This window comes from Polistes fuscatus, unplaced genomic scaffold (assembly GCF_010416935.1).
Source record: "Polistes fuscatus isolate 324 unplaced genomic scaffold, CU_Pfus_HIC Scaffold5, whole genome shotgun sequence".
NCBI lineage: Eukaryota > Metazoa > Arthropoda > Insecta > Hymenoptera > Vespidae > Polistes > Polistes fuscatus.
This window is the reverse complement of record NW_025113129.1, coordinates 5269388-5289359: the sequence shown is the minus strand read 5'-3', so window position 1 is coordinate 5289359 and position 19972 is coordinate 5269388. Positions and strand designations below refer to the sequence as shown.

Sequence of the window (19972 nt, the reverse complement as noted above, 5' to 3'; positions counted from 1 at the left end):
ATTCGTCATTAACGTCCGTTTGTCGTGTGTCTCTAACGAGTTTAAATATGTAATTAGCGTTAGACAAAGAAAATTATTCGCAAAATACGAAATTGCTCCTTAAAATATGATATGCTAACTAACATTGAATTATGAAATAATTCATAATAATAATGATGATGATGATGATGATGATGATGATGATGATATAAATAATAGATAGAAATTACTTCGATGAGAGTCAACACAGTTAATTTAATACGTTCGTCGCCCCGTCACTTATAATTTGGGTGTTATACATAGCTAAATAAAATTGGGCGACGAATGTGTTAAAGGATGCACATATACATATATACATATATACATATAAACATAAAGACATGCATACATATTTATATACAGGATGTTAAATAATATGTGGGACCCATTTCAAGAATGGATCATATAAACAAAGTCAAATATGACACACGTTTATATGAACTTTTTTGTGTCCGCTGTTCATTCCTAAATTGGGACCTACAAATTACGAAACACCCCTGTATATACGCGCGTGTGAATATATTTTTATCTTGGGATCGTTCGTTCATCGATTACTTCGCACTATGATTAATCGTCCCAATCGTGATGATCGTCGTAATGGTGCACCGTAAACTATGATGTAGAGACATTTAATATTTTTTGTATTTTTAATCTTTTTTTGTCGTTTTTTTTTCAATGTCCACAATTTTCTCTAGTCATATGAAAATAATATAAATAATATCGCGTTTTATGTAGTTCATGACGAATATATATATATACATATACATTATAGTTAATCTTTCTTATCGTTCAAAAAAGAGAGAGAGAGAGATAGAGAAAACGATAAAATTTATATTTATAAATTTCTCGTCACTCTCTGTGCTACTATTAAAATAAGCGTGGTAATTAAATATTTTTAATCTGCTTCGTTAAATTACTATTTATACTTGGAATAAGTAATTGCAACTCTTCACAGACACAAGTGTAAATATTGTTGTTGCACAATTAATTCTTCCGATGAATCGACAACAAAAAAAAACAAAGAATAGTAAACAATACTTTTTCTTTGTTCTTTTTTTTAGATATTTGTTCTTATCTTTTTATTTCTTTAATTTATTAAATAGTTGTCGTTAATGCGTATTATTAAAAAGGAAATTAATAAATAAATATATATATATTTATATATTTATTACGAATACACGCGTATTCACGTAATTCACGAATACGTGAATTACATCATATTAATTTAAACAAATAAAAATAATAAGAAGAAACAATATCAAAAATAAAATTTTCGAATTTAGCGCCATTGTCTATTCTCGTTTTAACGAATCAACTTTTAAGACAATTGAGATTAATCTTTTTCTAGACAGAGGAAATCTTATATAAATGTGATAATCATTTAAAGAAAAGAAAAGATATTACAAATATATAATAGTTATCTGTAATTTACGAATATAAAATATGAATAAAAATAAGTTTCTTAAGAAATTTGAAAAAAATTTCTACCTGGCAATTATGATTAATCATAGTTAGCGAAAAATTGAAGAAAATGGAATAATAAATCACTGTTATTAAAATATTTGAGAAACCGGAAAGAAAGAAAAAGAAAATAAATATTATAATATTATTTTTAATGTAAGATCGAAAATAGTACAAAAAAGTTGGCATAGAACCTTTATAGTAGAAAAAAATGAATAAGTGGTCTTAATTGCTCACTAATTGCTCATTTAAAATCCATAATTGTTTACTTTATTAATCAAATATCTAATTAGTTATTAATAATTGAAAAAAAAACGTTTTTCTCATTTCTTAACAAAGCAATGCAGTTTTCTATTGTTTTTTGCTTTCAATCAATTGCTCACTTTTGTTTGTCCGGCTCCTTAACTTTATTTTATTAAATATTTTTTATTTATCGTTAATTAGTTAAAAATATTTATTACACTTTGAATAATTATGAATGTTATACGCATGCGCAACCACAAATTCAAGGCGCAAGTGCACTTTGAAAAAATGAAAGTAAAGTTGGTATATATATATATATATATATATATACCTGCAGGGGATATATTTAAAAGTGATTTCCAAAGTAATAACCTATAGGGTAGTGAAAAGAAATAGGTTAATCATTCATAATGTTTAACATTATTATTATTATTATTATTATTATTATATAAACAATAGGTAAATATTTTATAAATTATAATTTTTATTCGTTAATAATATTTTTCAAAGTTTGTATATGCTTCAAAATAGTTGAAATTTTTGAATAACATCGAGTTGTGGCATATTGAAGAATACATTTATTGTCGTTTAATCGTAAGTATCACAAAACAACATAAGATTCAATTAAAATTTTTTATTTTTAAAATTTCTAAATTTTTAAATTTTCAAGCATTTCAGCAGTGATGACTTGTCTCGTTTTTACAGGATTAACCGTAACAGAATAATAGGATGTTTTGTATTGGGCAAAACTGAGTTATTTAAAGCAACTATGATTTTTGGTATCATCCGTCGCCACAGTTATTAGAAAATATATCATCATTGTTGAGTAAATTGACAACCCATAGGCTGGCTTATTATGAAGAAAATATTCGAATATATTCTCTATAATTAAAAAACTAATTATTAAATGCCAACGTAGAACAAAAATTATTTTATAAATAAATCTTTTGAAACCTTATGTCTTTTGTAGCATGTCGTTTATTATGATAAAAAATTGTGACTGTTAACTGATTGTAATCGTGAGCCATAAATTTACCACTTGGTAAGATTAATTTAATATATATATATACTCAACATATGTATATAAACCTTACACTGCTTTTCTAATTTTCCATCATGTTCCTGTATATCTAAGTTAATAATAATATTAATGTTAAAATATAAGACACAAATTTAACTATTTACCTTAATTAAAACAAAGTTTAGTGACTTTCTTTTGGTTGTTGAAACAAGAACTGGAAAACAAACAAAAATAAATAAATAAATAAAATTTGATTATTAGGCCCTGATAAAGCATAGCCTTCGCGTATCGCGCTTAAGGCATGCAATAAACGTTCTTATTAACGAATAAAAATTATAATTTACAAAATATTTACCTATTGTTTAAATATTATGAATGATTAACCTATTTCTTTTCACTACCCTATAGGTTGTTACTTTGAAAATCACTTTTAAATATATCCCCTACAGGTATATATATATATACCAACTTTACTTTCATTTTTTCAAAGTGCGCTTGCGCCTTGAATTTGTGGTTGCGCATGCGTATAACATATCTCCCATTCATAGCGTCGCCATTTCATAATTATTCAAAGTGTAATAAATATTTTTAACTAATTAACGATAAATAAAAAATATTTAATAAAATAAAGTTAAGGAGCCGGACAAACAAAAGTGAGCAATTGATTGAAAGCAAAAAACAATAGAAAACTGCATTGCTTTGTTAAGAAATGAGAAAAACGTTTTTTTTTCAATTATTAATAACTAATTAGATATTTGATTAATAAAGTAAACAATTATGGATTTTAAATGAGCAATTAGTGAGCAATTAAGACCACTTATTCATTTTTTTCTACTATAAAGGTTCTATGCCAACTTTTTTGTGCTATTCTTTGATACTGCTTATCGAATTTCTTTCTGTCGATAAATCAAAATTTACTATAAATTAAAATTACCAGCGTTGATCGGTAAAACAATTACTTTTGTTGACCCGATTTTTTTAATTAGTCGGTAAGGATTGTAACCATCAAATGAACGAAAAGGAAGAAGAGGATCAAGTCGTTTTCAGGTATAGATTAATCATAGTTGCATTTTATCGCTTTTTACAATTCTCTCTGTGGTCTACCTCCTTGATGTGATGGAAGACCTTGAATGCTTTAACCCCTTAACGCACAGATTTAAAAAAAAACCGGCCGAAAAATCTAATTTTTTTTTATGTAATAGAACGCTGCTCGAATTATCTCGAGTGTGCACAATTTTGCCTGTTTAGCGCGCTCGAATTAACTCGAGAGTACAAATTAAGGGATTGAGGACCTGCAAAACTATGCTGAATGGATGTAATCGTATCGAACAGGTTTGTAGAGAGGAATCAGACAAAGAGTAGACCTGTGAATGTGAATAAATGAATGGATGCTTGACTGAAGATTTAGTATAAATGATATAGTAGATATTTATGGTTAGCAAAATATATCATTTGTTCTACTGTGCTATTTGTATTCCGACTCTATTCTCGAGTAGGAATGATCATCGTAACAGATAATTTGTTTTATCGTCTTACTTTTTGTATTTTAATTTTATTTACAAAAAAGTACACTTATAATATTATATAAGTTACAATGTAATCTGCTATTAATCTATGAATAATGTAAACTGACATAATCATCTGATTGCACGTAAAAAAAAATCATTCACACAATGAATTTCTAAAAGTATTATGTTCCTTTTTTAGATCTGATGAACATTTTGATAAAGAAAAAAGAAAAATTAGAAGAAGATAACGTCGAATTTTTTTTTTTTTTGAGGAAAACAACATTTGAGAAGACAAATTCAGTATCATTTTACTTTGTATCTGTCTTCTCACAATGATTGTAAACTCGGTCGATGTATCTTCTATATACTTCCTATTATATCTTATCTTCTTTTCTTTTCGTTTATTTTCTGCTCTTATCAAATATTCGCAATGGCAACTTCGCGAAACTCAGTTTTTAATTCTGGTGCAACTGTTTTCAAGATATTCTCGACATTCTTGCAACAATTAACGTAGATTATTTCTTGTCCTCGCAACGAGAGATCGTTTGCAAGTAATTTTATATTCTAAAAAAAGAAAAGTCATTTTTTCATGTAATTAAAAAATTTAAAAAAATGAATCACTTTCCTAATCACCTTTTCATATTTATATAAATAATTATTTTACCTTAGCAACAGTAACATCAATTCTTTTAAGATTCTTAAAATCCAGTACAACGTTGCAACAACTTTCTTCTGTAAGTTTCATTACATTAGAACGCAAATGTTCGGCTGCTGGGAATGCAAGAGCTTCTTCAGGAATGATGTGTATCATAACTTGGTGATTATCATTCTAACAAATCATGATTGAAATAAATGTACAACAAATGAAAAAGAAATATTAATGAAATATTTTTCTTCTATTATAGCAAACCTGTTCGAGCTTAGTTTCAACGGATGGTCTTGCCGAAAAGTATAATAACGTCATCAGGTTTAGGACTATACCAATGGCTATTCCTAATTCAAGGCCGAGGAAGATACATGGTAGGAGCGTTAACACCATTACGAAAAAATCGATCTCTAAAAAGTTTGCCGACTTTTTTTTATATACAGATATTTATAAATATTTTTTTACAATAACGAAAGTTTAGATATTTTATTTATTAGATAATTAATTTAAAAAGTAGAAAACATTATGCTTTTTATTATATTATATTAATAGAAAAATAAAATAACGGGTGGATAAATTTACGATTAATTAAAAAAAATAATAAAATAATACTTACTTCTCGCTCGCCATAGTAATAAATAAGTATCAAAATCTAGCATATAATACATGGCACATAGGATAACACCAGCCAAAGTAGCTTTAGGAATAAAACGGAAGGTACCTGTTAAAAATCCTGCTGCAAGAAGGACGAGACAACCTGTAAAAGAAAAAGAAAAAAGAAACAAGAAAATAATAATTCCAAATGTTTAATACAGAAAAAGAACTGAAAAAAATAATGTTTTTTTTTCTGTTTTTCTATTTCACGCTTATCTTTCTATCGAAATTATCTTTCTTATGATCATAAAGTTTTATTGATAACAAACAAAAAATTTAAACCACATATTTACAATTACCTTTGCTTTCGAATTTCATTTCACGCTTTATACCTACTCGTTTTCATTTATCGATTTATCAATTTAATCTCGAAATATCTAATAACGAAATCGTAGGTATTTTTTATTACATTAATCATATTTATCATTAATTACCTGTGAATATACCACCAAAAGGTGTCCTCACACCTGACGCATGATTAACAGCCGTTCTTGTGAATGAACCTGTAACTGGCATCGATGATACGAAAGATCCTAAAATATTGCAGATCCCGAGAGCGAACATCTCTTGAGTTGCATCCAAAGATCTTCCCTTTGCTAATAATAATAATAATGATAATAATAATTATAAGAAAAGTCTTGCTATAGTCGGACGTATTTGTGTTTTCATCTAAGTTTTTCATCTAATTTGTTTAGTTTGAATACCAACGTACTTTTAAATCTCTAATCATCTAATAAAACGTTTAAAACTTTAAATTAAATAATATTGTTTCAAGATACTATACTTTTTTCGGAAATTTAGAAAGAGGAAGAAGGATAAGAAAATAAGCGACAAGAAAATGATGAAACAGAGTACCTCAATATACGAAGGATCAGAGGTAAGAAGGTGAATAGACGGACTCCTGCCTGATCACCCGAGTATACTACAAACAACACACATAAAAAATAGCCGGACAGACAAACTGATGTCGGACGTACTTATAGCCCACCTACTGCATTGTACATACCATCACGAACAAAACCAGGCATAAACTCACGAGAATTACAGACCCCAAACTATGACAAGAACCATCACAATATAGACCACTCACATGCCTTCCTACTATCTACAAAATATTAACATCAATAATGAGTCACAAAATCACCAAACACCTTGAACAAAATAACATAATCACAGAATAACAGAAAGGATATAGACGAAATCACATGGGATGCAAGGAGCAACTCATTATTGACTCAGCCATCCACAAACAAGCAAACTCAAAAAATAGAAACTTGAACTGCACATACATAGACTACCGCAAAGCTTTTGATAGTATACAGCATTCATGGTTAATAAAAACTCTACAAATCTATAAGATCAACAATATACTAATACAATTTTTAAAAGAAATAATGTCAGGTTGGAGAACGAATTTACATATTAATAATGACTGTAACACAATGATTACTAGAGAAATATCAATAAAGAAAGGAATTTATCAAGGTGACTCTTTGAACCCCTTATGGTTTTGTCTCGCTATGAACCCGTTATTACACCTACTAAATAAACAACAAAAAGGATACTGTCTCTGTCACAATAACAAAGAAACGTACGTATCTCATCTGATCTATATGGACGATATAAAGATATACACAAGTACCAAAAAGGATATGAAAAGATTAATTGACACAACATCTACGTTTAGCAGAGAGAGACATTAATATGTAGTTTGGGCTTGAAAAATGTAAAACTTTAAACATCAAAAGAGGAAAAGTCCAACCAGGGAGCTATACAACACAGGATGGAGAGCTCATAGCGTCCTTAGAATCAGATGAAGTTTATAAATAACTGGGTTTCCATCAGTTAAAACAACTGGATCATGGCACAACAAAAATGTCTCTAGTCACTGAATACAATAGAAGAATTAGCACTATTTGGAAAAGTCAGTTTACAGAAAAACATCTTATAGAAGCGATAAACACATATGCGATACCAATTCTAATATATTCATTTGGAATAATCAAATGGACGAAGACTGATATTAATAACATAGAAATTAAAACCCAAACGACCCTCACGAAATATAACCATCTACACCCGAAATCTGCAATAGAACGAATATCAATCAAAAGAAAACATAGAAGTAGAGGACTAATAGATATAAAGGACTTATGGAGAAAACAGATAAATAACATGAAGAAGTTTTTCTTCGAGAAAAGCAAATACCAACCGGATACATAAAACCATAGTGGAAAATGACTACAATTATACCTCTCTGAACTTAATAGAAAGAACACCAGACATACCAAGCACAAAGCATGGACAAACAGACGCAGAAAAAGAGAAAATAGGACAGTGGGAAAGAAAAGTCCTGTATGGGCGATACCTAGAAGATCTCCAACAAGCACATATAGATTCAGAAGCATTTAATAAGTGGCTCGCTATCGGCACCTTATTCCCTGAAACTGAAGGGTTTATAATTGCAATCCAAGATCAAGTAGTGAATACGAAAACTTACAGAAAATATATTATAAAAGATCCAACCGTCCAAGATGATAAATGACGTAAATGCAATAGACAACCGGAAACTATACAACACGTAATAGGTGAATGCTTAAATCTCACACAAACCGATTACACTCACAGACATAACCAGGTAGTTAACATTATTCATCAAAAGTTAGCCATCAAATATAAAATTATCCCCGACAATCCAACACTCTATTATAAATATAAACTAAACCCCGTCTTGGAAAACAACTCTTATAAATTATATTATGACCGTGTCATACTAACAGATAAAACCATTCACTACAATCGACCCGATATTACAATAGAGGACAAACAAAATAAAGTCACATATATTGCTAATGCAACTATACCCTATACTCACAACATTAGGAAGACAATTTCAGAAAATTTAGTAAATATACAGAACTTAAAAAAGAAATAACCAGAATATTGAAAATGAACAAAGTACTCATCGTGCTTATGGTTTTGTCCACCATTGGTGTAATCCCTAAACATCTACACCACATCCTCAAGCTATTAAACCTACCATCATATTTATATATTAAGGTTCAAAAAGCTGTCATTCTAAATATATGCAGGACTGTTAGGAAATTCATGCAGATTGATGACATCAACATGATAGAACAGGACATTTAAAGTTACTTTGCACCACTATTACTTGGCTCTGGACTGTAACCGACGGTCATAAATACCAGTTTCACGCTGAGAAATTAATATCTACTTTCAATAATAATAATAATAATAATAATAATAATAATAATAATAATAATAATAATAATAATAATAAATAGTTATATAAATAATAATTTAAATAGAAAGCGAATTTAAATTTTTATCAAAAATTACGGGGCTGAGTTGAAAAGTTTTGAGCCTCAACAAAAGACTTTTACTTTTTTAAGAATGGAAGTCAGTTAAATTGAAAAAAATTGTTGCTGTGTTAGACTTGAAACTTTTCAACCAACCCACGTATATATAATATATTTTTATTTTGAGAATTATTATTGTTATTATTATTTTATTAACACTTAGGCGTCTGGGCGTTGCTGCCTGCGCGTACCGTGGAATTGGGACCGTTTCTTGTCAATCGTTATAATCACGCATAGGTTTAGAAAAATTGCTATAATTTTTATATTATATGCAATATGACATTTACATGTGATTTATATATTTTTAAATATTTCTTTTATTTTTTATTTATGTAATAATTAATTGTAAAAAGAAATTTTTTGTTTTCATTTTTTTAATATCTAATTACTATTTTTAAGATTTATTCATAAAAAGAAACTTACCAAAAGCTTTGGCAATTGCCATATGTTCAATAGTAGAGACAATAGGAATGGAAATGATCGTTGATCCCATAATTGTCGTCATTTCTATGAAATCATAAGTTTTATTTTGGTAAGTCGTTGAAAAGGGCGGTGGTTGGAACGGTGGTAAACCTTGTCCCATTGATCCTAAGTATCATCATAAAAATAAATTATTAGTATTGTTAAAAAGGAAGAGTTTAGAAACTAACAAGATTCATGGCAATGATGCGATCTCGAAAATTGTTGATCTCTTTCTTTATTATTTATTTATTTTTATTGTATTCTTTTTTTTTTACCTGTAAGTTTAAATATTTCTTCTCCGTTATAATAAAAAATGTAAGCTATAATGGTTCCTGCGACAACGACTATAGCATTTCTGGCTAACGTTAAACCCCATAAAAATTTTTGCACCCAAGTACCATTTCGTCGTCCAGGTAAATTCTATAAATAAAATATTAATAAGATAAAAGTGTATATATAGAAATATATAAGAAATAATAATAATGATGATCTTTTATTTTCAAGTACATTAATCTATCGATTAATTAACACTTGACAAAAATAATATATATATAGTATTATTGCGATAAGTGGTATTCTCAAATCAATTTTCGAGATCTTATCATAGATAAAGAAAAAAAAAGAAAAATATCTTATTGGAAGAAATTGTGTTTCTTAACATAATTACAAAGACGATGTATATAATAAATTTATGCAGGATGTTCTATTTTAATGAAATTAATAATCTTAAATATCCTACATAATTAAAAATGTTTTTTTCTCTTTTTTTCATATTGCAATGCGATATTATATAAAGAAACATCAAACCCCTTAGGTCGTACAACGTAATAATGTATCTTCAAAAGTAAAGTAAAGGAGAGTAAGAAAAAAATACAAGAAGAAGAAAAAGAAGTCTTACCTTGAAAATAACTAGAACGATGATCGTGGATATACCCAAGAGTGTATCCTGATACCTGATCGCGTTTAAATTCGAAAAAACTTGTATAAGCGAATCTAAAAAGCTTTCGGCCCTTCCCGGTATACCAAGCAAGGATTTAAATTGCGACGAGGCAATGTTAATAGCTGCAGCCGAAGTAAACCCGGTGATGACAGGTAGTGAGATGAAATCCAAAAGAAAACCTATAAATCATTATGTTCAAAAGAAAGGATATTATATATCTATAACGTTTTCATTAAAAAAAAAACAAAGTAAGGTTGGTCTAAGGTGAAATGAATTTCCATGTAAGAAGAAGAAGAAGAAGGAAAGTATGAACTCTCTAACTTACCCAAATGAAGTAAACCCGATAACGTGATAATACATCCTTTCAAAAATGTCAACAATATAGCCATATCCGGACCATGACTCAATACAAGCGGTTGTACCATAGTTGCCATAATTGCTGTTGGCCCAATAGTTATGTTCTCACAAGATCCAAAAATAATATAAACGAAGGATGCCATAAAAGCTGCATACAAGCCATACTAAAGACGATCATATTAGATGGAAGATAATTGAAGAGATAGGAACTACAATTAACACGACTATTCTATATTAAGGGGTTATACACAGTTAGAATTTTCAAAAAATCGATTTTTTTTTTGCATTTTCGGAATGTACATATATTTAAGTATATTCTCTGAAAATTTCAAATTGATCCGGTAAATATTCTTCACTCCATGTAAGCTGCAAACAAAAATTTTTAACTTTGTGTAAACGTCTCTTTGAAACTTTAAACGCGTTTTTCTCAAAACGGTGTTTTCAAAGTCGTTGATCACGATTTCTCAAAAACGGCTTAACCGATCGGTTTCAAATTTTAACACAACCTTCTCAGATTTATTCCTCAGGTATTGAACGAAGGAATAGGATTTTAAAAATTTATTACTATTTTTTTTTAACAATTTAGAGCGAAAATTTCAGTCAAAAACGAAAAATTTTTTTCAAATAGACGCCATTTTGTCAAAAATCAAAATTTTTATTATTCCTTCGTTTAATACCTGCAATTATCTATCCTTTAAAAGAATCCACCATATTTTATGATATCAGATAATCCAAACCGCTGAAATGGAGGGCACCGCCAAGCTCCTTTTTTTAGAGGACGTTCAGGAAATCATCTACAGGAGCGGTGCACATTAATATTTTTACATGATCGACACGCTATTGTATTCTTAAAAGTAGGCTCTATTTGAATTACCATCACTTATAATTGATAAGTTATAACTTTTTCTATAAAAAAATTCATAAAAAGACGACTTTTTTGAGCCGCGCAACTGCGTATAACCCCTTAACTGTATTTACAAAAATAATGAATAAATTACCTCAGGACTGAGTCCAGCTACTATTCCATAAGCGATCCCTTGAGGGATTGCTGTGAGACCGACGGTAAAACCAGCTAGCGTATCTTGTAACAACCATGGCGCTTTATATCTTGGTAACCAGCCGAAAATTGGTAGCCTACGTTTCAAGTAACTTTTGCAAGCATTTTTATCCGTTAATTTGATCGCTGCAGCAAACCAAAGCAAAATTATAACTAATAATAAGCTTCATTTTCGTCTCATATTTTTATACGAGTTATCATATTTACGCTTTTCGTTCATTTTTATTCATATAATCGAATATGTATACATATTTTTACGCAAACAAAATTTTTTGCGATGGAACGTTGAATTTTAATTTACATAGATTTTTATTAAAGTCGAACTATTCAAATTCTTTTCAACTTTCAGACAAGTAATTCCTTTTTGTTTTGTAAGTAATAATTAAAAATATCTACACACATAGAAATATATTATATATTTATTATTTTTATTATTATTATTATATTTAAATATATATACATATATGCATACTCTTGTGCAGAAAACATTTAACAGTAGAACTGTGAAATTAATTCTCTATAAAAGAAAGTTTAATTTAGTTTTTGTTTAGAATGAATACCTGAAATTCTTTTCAATTTTTGGGGAAGTAATTTTATTTATTTGTTGAAACGGAAATAATAATTAAAAGTATAGAACAAAAAATGATGTGTATAATATATGTGTATATATGAAGGATTGCGTGTAATATACTAAAGGAAACTATCGTGATCGCGTGAAATCGTAAGTTTCGAAAGCTGAACAGACACTTATCGAACGATGTTAGGTAATAACTGAATCCAACAGAAAGAAAACAAGAGAGAAAGAGATCGAATAATAGGGAACACGTTAGGATAGGATTTGTGTGGTCGAACAATAAAATGGATGAATCGATCGTAGGAAACTCTACTAGGATAAAAAGTTAACATTTCTTTATCCTTTCTTACTATCCTAGTCGTCTTATTTGAAAACAAGAAGTTAAACAACTTACCTGTCTCACTCACTGTACCACGTATCCGGTTGAACATTATTTTATTTTATCTTCAATTGCAATAAAAGAAAAAAGTAATAAATAAACAAAATGGAAAAAGCATCGATAAGAAAAACCGCAAAACAAAAACAAAATACAAATAATAACAATAATAATAATTAAAATCAAAATTTTCGAACTTACCTTGAACGATATATTTTCTCGAAAGCGCACCTGTCGCACTGACAGATACAATTCACTTATGTATCGTTCTATCGTATCGTTCGAACTTATATAAGAAATTTTTCGTCTTTTTATCTTTTCCTTAAGAATTTTAAAGAGGATAAAAAAAAAAGAAATAAACTCGTTTATCGTAAGCAATAATAATGTTCGATTATACGTGACGAGATTATTAAGCTTTTGGTACGATTAGTGTTAATCAATAATAACAATAAGTAAAATTGTTTGCTCCGTGTTGATCGTTCATGGTTCAATGAAAGAAATATTATTATTATATGTATGCGTTAACGATACGAATACGAAACGATATCTTGAAACGACTCTCGTGTCACGAGGATGAAACACAACTGAAGAGGACGTATAGATGTAATCATCGGCAGAATGTTTTCTGTCTGTCTTTATCTCTTTCTCTCTCACACACTCTATCCATCTCTCTTCACTGGTTTTCTCCCTCCTCTTTAATTGTAATATAATCGTTCCGGAACAAAATAATTCTCTACTTTGCAAACTATCGTACTTTCCTTCTATCTTCCTTTTTAATATTTCATTCACTGTTTTTTTACAATTTTCTTTTTTTTCTTATTTTTTTTTTAAAGTAACATTAATCGAAAGTCAAACAAATATTTTGTTGCAAATATTGATAAATGTACAGGTATGATTATGATTATACAATTTTTAATAAATAATATTTTTCAATATTAACGAGAGTGAATTGCAAAGCTTTTTATCTAGATAAATTATTTTTTTTCTTATTTTTGCAAAAGTAAGTTTGACCGAAACAAAATGTTTCTATGTTAGAATCAAGACTTTTCAACTTAACTACGTAAAATATATATATATATATATTGCTATACTATTATATTTTATAGTTTATTAAATTACATTGCAATTATATGAGTCATTTTAATATAATAATATAAGAATAGTTACTTTTTTCTTATAATCAAAATAATATATATTATAATAATTATATTATATATTAATTTAGTATCGAATTACATTAGTAATCAAACGTTTTAATAGCAAGCAAAATTATTTGGACATAAATAAATTCGTGAGAATGACACAACAGGTATTCGTATGTACTATTATGCATGCTTCATTAACATAACAGCCAATATATCTGAAAAAGATAGACAATCGTCGAAGTTGAAAATTCACTTTCCAAGTTATAGATTTTCGATCATAATGAATCATTAATTCAAAAAGATTATTCAAAAATTTATCAAATTCATATCAAATAATTTAAAAATAAAAATAATATTTAAAAATATTAAAGAACATAAAATTTTATTCATACATTCAGTTTGATGGAAAAGTAAATAGAAAAAAAAAGAATATTCTATTTTAACTTCCGAACGATAAATTCGACAAATAAAATATTGTTAGAAAAGAATATATTTGTCAATAAACCTGATGATTAATTAATATTTAAATCCAAATATGAAGATATATGTAAATGTTATGAATATGTATACCTTTTCATTCAAGAAATGATTAATTATTATCTAACGAAATATAAAAGTAAAACATGCAATATTACAATTCATATCTAACATGGATTAAAATAGTTACATACTATTATGCAATACTTTTTTCTTCTATCTATCGAAAACAAATTTGTTAATCCAATCAATATATATGTTATAGTCCAAATGGGAAATCCGGAATTATGAACACTGCGTAGGCATTGTTCACAATGGGCAATTGCGTTTTTGGGCAATGTAGGAAATGTATTCATATTTCTCACATTTCTTAGATATCCTGTAGAATGACATATGAAAAACCGATAGAGTAAGAAAGCAGATTAAGATATGAAACATTTCGTTCTAAACCTGCTTATCTTCCGCTATAATAAGGAACAAAAGATATAGATTTTCTATGGTAATCTCTATAAATATCGGTCTAAATGTAATAATCTTCTACTACAAAAAGTAACAGTGGGCCCTATATAATAACCCACCGGTATTAAGTTTCAGTTTATAGAAGTGCGCATAATATAGCGGTGCGCATAGTCTCAACAACCCACGAACAAAAACCCGCATACAAACATTCGCAGAACAGTCAAGGTGTTAAATTGTTTAAAAAAAAATTAGTTTCTTACTGTGCTCCATGATCGCTTGTGTGTGTGTGTGTGTGTCGCCCGATAATGTATTCTTCTCAACATTGCCTAAATAGTAATTTGTTATTCTATAGGATATCAAAGTATTATGTACAATGCCTAGTAAAAGTCCGTAACAATTCTTCTGTTTCCTACATTGACCAGAAACACCTGCCGTTGTGAAAAATGTCTACGAAGTGTTAATAATTCCGGACTTCCCATTTGGACTATAACATATATATATGTTATAGGGAAATTTGGACCTTCAGGTATTGTGAGCTTTTCCTAGACATTGCTTATAATGTCAGGCGTTTTTAGGCAACATAAGAAACAGTAGAATTGTTATGGACTTATCGGGCAACAGACATACAAACACACCCCTCCCTCACACACATAAAAGCGAGCATGGAGCTAGTTTTTGAGCTGTGTGTGCCGCTATAATATGCGTTATACTATACTATGTTGTGTGTGTGTATGTGTGCTGTTGTCCAATAAGTCTGTTGCCAGATAAGATAATTATTCTTCTGTTTCCTACGCTACGTAAAAACGCCTGGCATTATGGGCAATGCCTAGGAAAAGCTCACAATCCCGGCAGGTCCCACACTTTCCCTATAACGTATACATAAATTCACTCTAATAATTCTGTTCGATAGCGTATAAATTAAACAACGAAAATTTAAGATTCCCTCTCTTTTTCTCTCTGATTTTGAAATACAAATGAAATATTAAGGAAAAATAAAAAATAAGCGATTGTAAATGAAACGATAGTTATGTGATTTTATCGAATCTTTTCTTTTTCTTCTATTTTTTCTGTTTTTCTTATTCGCCGTCGATCTGTGAGCTTGAACGTATCATTCAGTGTTGAATCGCACCGATATAAAAGCTACCAATACGCTTGCGCTTCTTCATAAATGGTAGGGGATACGTAAGGTGATATTCGTTGAAGGTGGTATAGGCCAGTCAACGCGGGCCAAAAACTGACCTTTTAGCTGATCGCTTCAAAATTTGACCTAAGGGTAAGTTGACGACGCTGAATCGAATGGTGCTAATTATAATAAGGTCAGCAACCGGCATCTTGGGGAAAAAGGGTAAAAAAGGGTAAAATATAGCCTTATCTTAGAATCTAGGCATTTAATCGAAAAAAGTTTCAAACAAAAGTTGTAGAGAATTGAAAAATACTAAAAAAATGTTCTATGAGTTATCTTCGTATTTTCAAAAATAAGCGCATAAAATTGGATTGAAGATGGGAAAAAAATTGTAAGAGTGGGAGAAAGCAAGCTTATCCCTCCGTCGCGTTTTACACGCGAGCGAGCTAGTGTGCGTGCGAGCGTCCGTGTGCACTAATACACAAACGAAGGATCTTCGGCAATCTTCGGGACTCTCGGTCTTGAATGAAAGTGCGAGTGAGAGAACAAACCAATACTTCTCTCTTTTTATTTATCATGCGATAACGAGTATTATTGTCCTTGGCCATCGATTGTTGAGCCTTCTGATATTTCTCTTTTTATATTTTTTCTTTCGGTAGCAAGAATTTTACGTCTTGGCCATCGAGCGTCGAGCCTTTTGTATACGAGTGCGAGTGAGAAAGAAAACCGATATTTCTCTCTTTCTATTTTTTCTTTCGGTAGCGAGAATTCTTCGTTTTGGCCATCGTGCGTCGAGCGTTTTGTATATCTATATATATCGGCGTATAAGCGCGGCATTTTTAAATCGAATCTTGATGCTTATGGCACGCCGTTTTTTTATTTATTGTGAAAAATAATGAACCTTGAGTAAAAAAAAAAAATAATTCATTTTAACAGAAACTATTATTATTTAGTTGAGAGTAAAAATAATGAATTAATTTTGTGTCTCGCCATAAAATTAATTAGAATAATTAATTGATATAAATTCGTTGCCTCACAAAAATTTAATTGTATATCAAATTGAATACGTATTCTTTGTAAGACGAAATTTAAAATTTAAATATTTTCTTAATAAATTTTGTATTTTATAAAATTTTAAATTACTGATTTTTGTCTTGTAAAAATTTATTTGTGTATCAAATTGAATACATATTTGAAAAAAAATAATTTTATCTCTACACATAAAATTAATTCAAGGAAAAGATATTCTAAAAACATGGAATTTTTTTTTTGTCACATATAATTTTTATTCATTTTTATTTTGTTATAAGAAAACAGTAATGCATTTTTATTCAGCTTCAAAGTCATAAAAATTGTACAAAAAAAATTTAATACTTGTCAAGTGGCGCGTTAGCGTAAGTAGTATCGTCTTTGATTCTCGTTAGTTGTTAATATTATTATTTATTAAGTTAATATTATCCTACTGCGAAAAATTAAAGGAGGTATGCGTGGCGGCACGTTGCAATATAAATTTATTGCCTCTCAAAAATTCTTAAAAAAAGATAGTAATATTTTTTTATATGTTATTCCTGCCGGTAATACCTGAGGAATAGATCTAAGATAGTTGTGTAAATATTCGAAACCGATCGGTCCAGCCGTTTCTCGAAACAGTCGATACAGTATATGTATTTCGAAGATAATTTAAAGCGTTGGTTTAGTTTATTGTTTGGTTTCGAACGTTCCGGCATTGGCGATGGTTTAAAAATTTTTCGTGGGATGAAGATTTTACATGAGAACTCTTTATTAAATTAACTCGCTTCAACGCCTATGTCTCGAAAGATATCATAGCAACAATTACAATCGGAAGACGATAGGAGAAAGTTTAAAAGATAGTAATATTTTTTTACATGTTATTCCTGCCGGCAATACCTGAGGAAAAGATCTAAGATAGTTGTGTAAAGATTCGAAACCGATCGGTCCAGCCGTTTCGGAGAGATATTACTCGCCGGCTTTGAAAACGCTTTTTATAATAAACCAAACTAACGCTTTAAGTTATCTTCGAAATACAGATTGTCACATTACGCCGAACCGAGCAGCCTACCGCACGAGATAAAATTATTTGTATAGGAATTCTATGGGGATAAAGAATTCTATGGGGATAAAGAATTCTAAAGGAGTTGATAATCTAAAGATAAACAAAAATAAGTAGGTAATATTTTTTAAAAAACTCTGGTTGTAACCCTTGAAGCAAGTTAATTTAATAAAGAGTTCTCATGTAAAATCTTCATCCCACGAAAAATTTTTAAACCATCGCCAATGCCGGAACGTTCAAAACCAAACAATAAACTAAACCAACGCTTTAAATTATCTTCGAAATACATATACTGTATCGACTGTTTCGAGAAACGGCTGGACCGATCGGTTTCGAATATTTACACAACTATCTTAGATCTATTCCTCAGGTATTACCGGCAGGAATAACATATAAAAAAATATTACTATCTTTTTTTAAGAATTTTTGAGAGGCAATAAATTTATATTGCAACGTGCCGCCACGCATACCTCCTTTAATTTTTTCGCAGTAGGATAATATTAACTTAATAAATAATAATATTAACAACTAACGAGAATCAAAGACGATACTACTTACGCTAACGCGCCACTTGACAAGTATTAAATTTTTTTTGTACAATTTTTATGACTTTGAAGCTGAATAAAAATGCATTACTGTTTTCTTATAACAAAATAAAAATGAATAAAAATTATATGTGTAGACAAAAAAAAAAATTCCATGTTTTTAGAATATCTTTTCCTTGAATTAATTTTATGTGTAGAGATAAAATTATTTTTTTTCAAATATGTATTCAATTTGATACACAAATAAATTTTTACAAGACAAAAAATCAGTAATTTAAAATTTTATAAAATACAAAATTTATTAAGAAAAATATTTAAATTTTAAATTTCGTCTTACAAAGAATACGTATTCAATTTGATATACAAATAAATTTTTGTGAGGCAACGAATTTATATCAATTAATTATTCTAATTAATTTTATGGCGAGACACAAAATTAATTCATTATTTTTACTCTCAACTAAATAATAATAGTTTCTGTTAAAATGAATTATTTTTTTTTTTTACTCAAGGTTCATTATTTTTCACAATAAATAAAAAAACGGCGTGCCATAAGCATCAAGATTCGATTTAAAAATGCCGCGCTTATACGCCGATATATATAGATATACAAAACGCTCGACGCACGATGGCCAAAACGAAGAATTCTCGCTACCGAAAGAAAAAATAGAAAGAGAGAAATATCGGTTTTCTTTCTCACTCGCACTCGTATACAAAAGGCTCGACGCTCGATGGCCAAGACGTAAAATTCTTGCTACCGAAAGAAAAAATATAAAAAGAGAAATATCAGAAGGCTCAACAATCGATGGCCAAGGACAATAATACTCGTTATCGCATGATAAATAAAAAGAGAGAAGTATTGGTTTGTTCTCTCACTCGCACTTTCATTCAAGACCGAGAGTCCCGAAGATTGCCGAAGATCCTTCGTTTGTGTATTAGTGCACACGGACGCTCGCACGCACACTAGCTCGCTCGCGTGTAAAACGCGACGGAGGGATAAGCTTGCTTTCTCCCACTCTTACAATTTTTTTCCCATCTTCAATCCAATTTTATGCGCTTATTTTTGAAAATACGAAGATAACTCATAGAACATTTTTTTAGTATTTTTCAATTCTCTACAACTTTTGTTTGAAACTTTTTTCGATTAAATGCCTAGATTCTAAGATAAGGCTATATTTTACCCTTTTTTACCCTTTTTCCCCAAGATGCCGGTTGCTGACCTTATTATAATTAGCACCATTCGATTCAGCGTCGACAACTTACCCTTAGGTCAAATTTTGAAGCGATCAGCTAAAAGGTCAGTTTTTGGCCCGCGTTGACTGGCCTAGTAGTAGAGGGTAAACGAGAATCCTTTGCGATCAGTTCCGCGCGTAACGTCGACGATAACGTTAACATTATTATCTTATTCTATTTCAAGTAGATTTTTATTAACTATACATTATTTTCAATTCAAAT

The 19972-nt window shown here is 29.5% G+C and overlaps 1 protein-coding gene and 3 long non-coding RNA genes across 5 annotated transcripts; 2 read left to right on the top strand and 2 right to left on the bottom strand.

The window, feature by feature from the left end:
• Positions 1-2187: 2187 nt before the first annotated feature.
• On the top strand, positions 2188-2815 carry LOC122522534. Its single transcript, XR_006305074.1, has 2 exons — positions 2188-2316; positions 2428-2815. It is a non-coding gene; the product is annotated as an uncharacterized LOC122522534 (long non-coding RNA).
• LOC122522536 lies at positions 2513-3186 on the bottom strand. Its single transcript, XR_006305076.1, has 4 exons — positions 3099-3186; positions 2908-2957; positions 2677-2852; positions 2513-2604 (listed from the first exon to the last, which is right to left on the bottom strand). It is a non-coding gene; the product is annotated as an uncharacterized LOC122522536 (long non-coding RNA).
• Positions 3187-3308: 122 nt separating this feature from the next.
• On the top strand, positions 3309-5334 carry LOC122522540. Of its 2 annotated transcripts, XR_006305082.1 has the most exons (4): positions 3309-3790; positions 3946-4075; positions 4946-5068; positions 5157-5334. It is a non-coding gene; the product is annotated as an uncharacterized LOC122522540 (long non-coding RNA). The 2 variants fall into 2 exon arrangements; XR_006305081.1 differs by having other exon boundaries at positions 3309-4075.
• On the bottom strand, positions 4646-13256 carry LOC122522459 (sodium-independent sulfate anion transporter-like). Its single transcript, XM_043643618.1, has 12 exons — positions 12899-13256; positions 12716-12765; positions 11689-11873; positions 10659-10854; positions 10292-10512; positions 9669-9813; positions 9355-9519; positions 5986-6147; positions 5514-5654; positions 5162-5307; positions 4916-5080; positions 4646-4815 (listed from the first exon to the last, which is right to left on the bottom strand). Exons 2-12 carry the CDS (start codon positions 12750-12752, stop codon positions 4669-4671), a joined length of 1710 nt encoding a protein of 569 aa, XP_043499553.1. The 5' UTR covers positions 12753-12765; positions 12899-13256; the 3' UTR covers positions 4646-4668.
• Between the last annotated feature and the right edge of the window lie 6716 nt (positions 13257-19972).

What these genes read in the sequence shown, in the direction of transcription:
- LOC122522459 (XM_043643618.1), bottom strand. Translation starts at nt 12,752, where the DNA reads ATGTTCAACCGGATACGTGGTACAGTGAGTGAGACAG. An exon ending in ATCGGGTTTACTTCATTTGG is followed by an intron (nt 10,513 to 10,658) that starts GTAAGTTAGAGA and finishes AATGATTTATAG; the next exon opens with GTTTTCTTTTGGATTTCATC. An exon ending in GGCAATTGCCAAAGCTTTTG is followed by an intron (nt 6,148 to 9,354) that starts GTAAGTTTCTTT and finishes TATTATTATTAG; the next exon opens with CAAAGGGAAGATCTTTGGAT.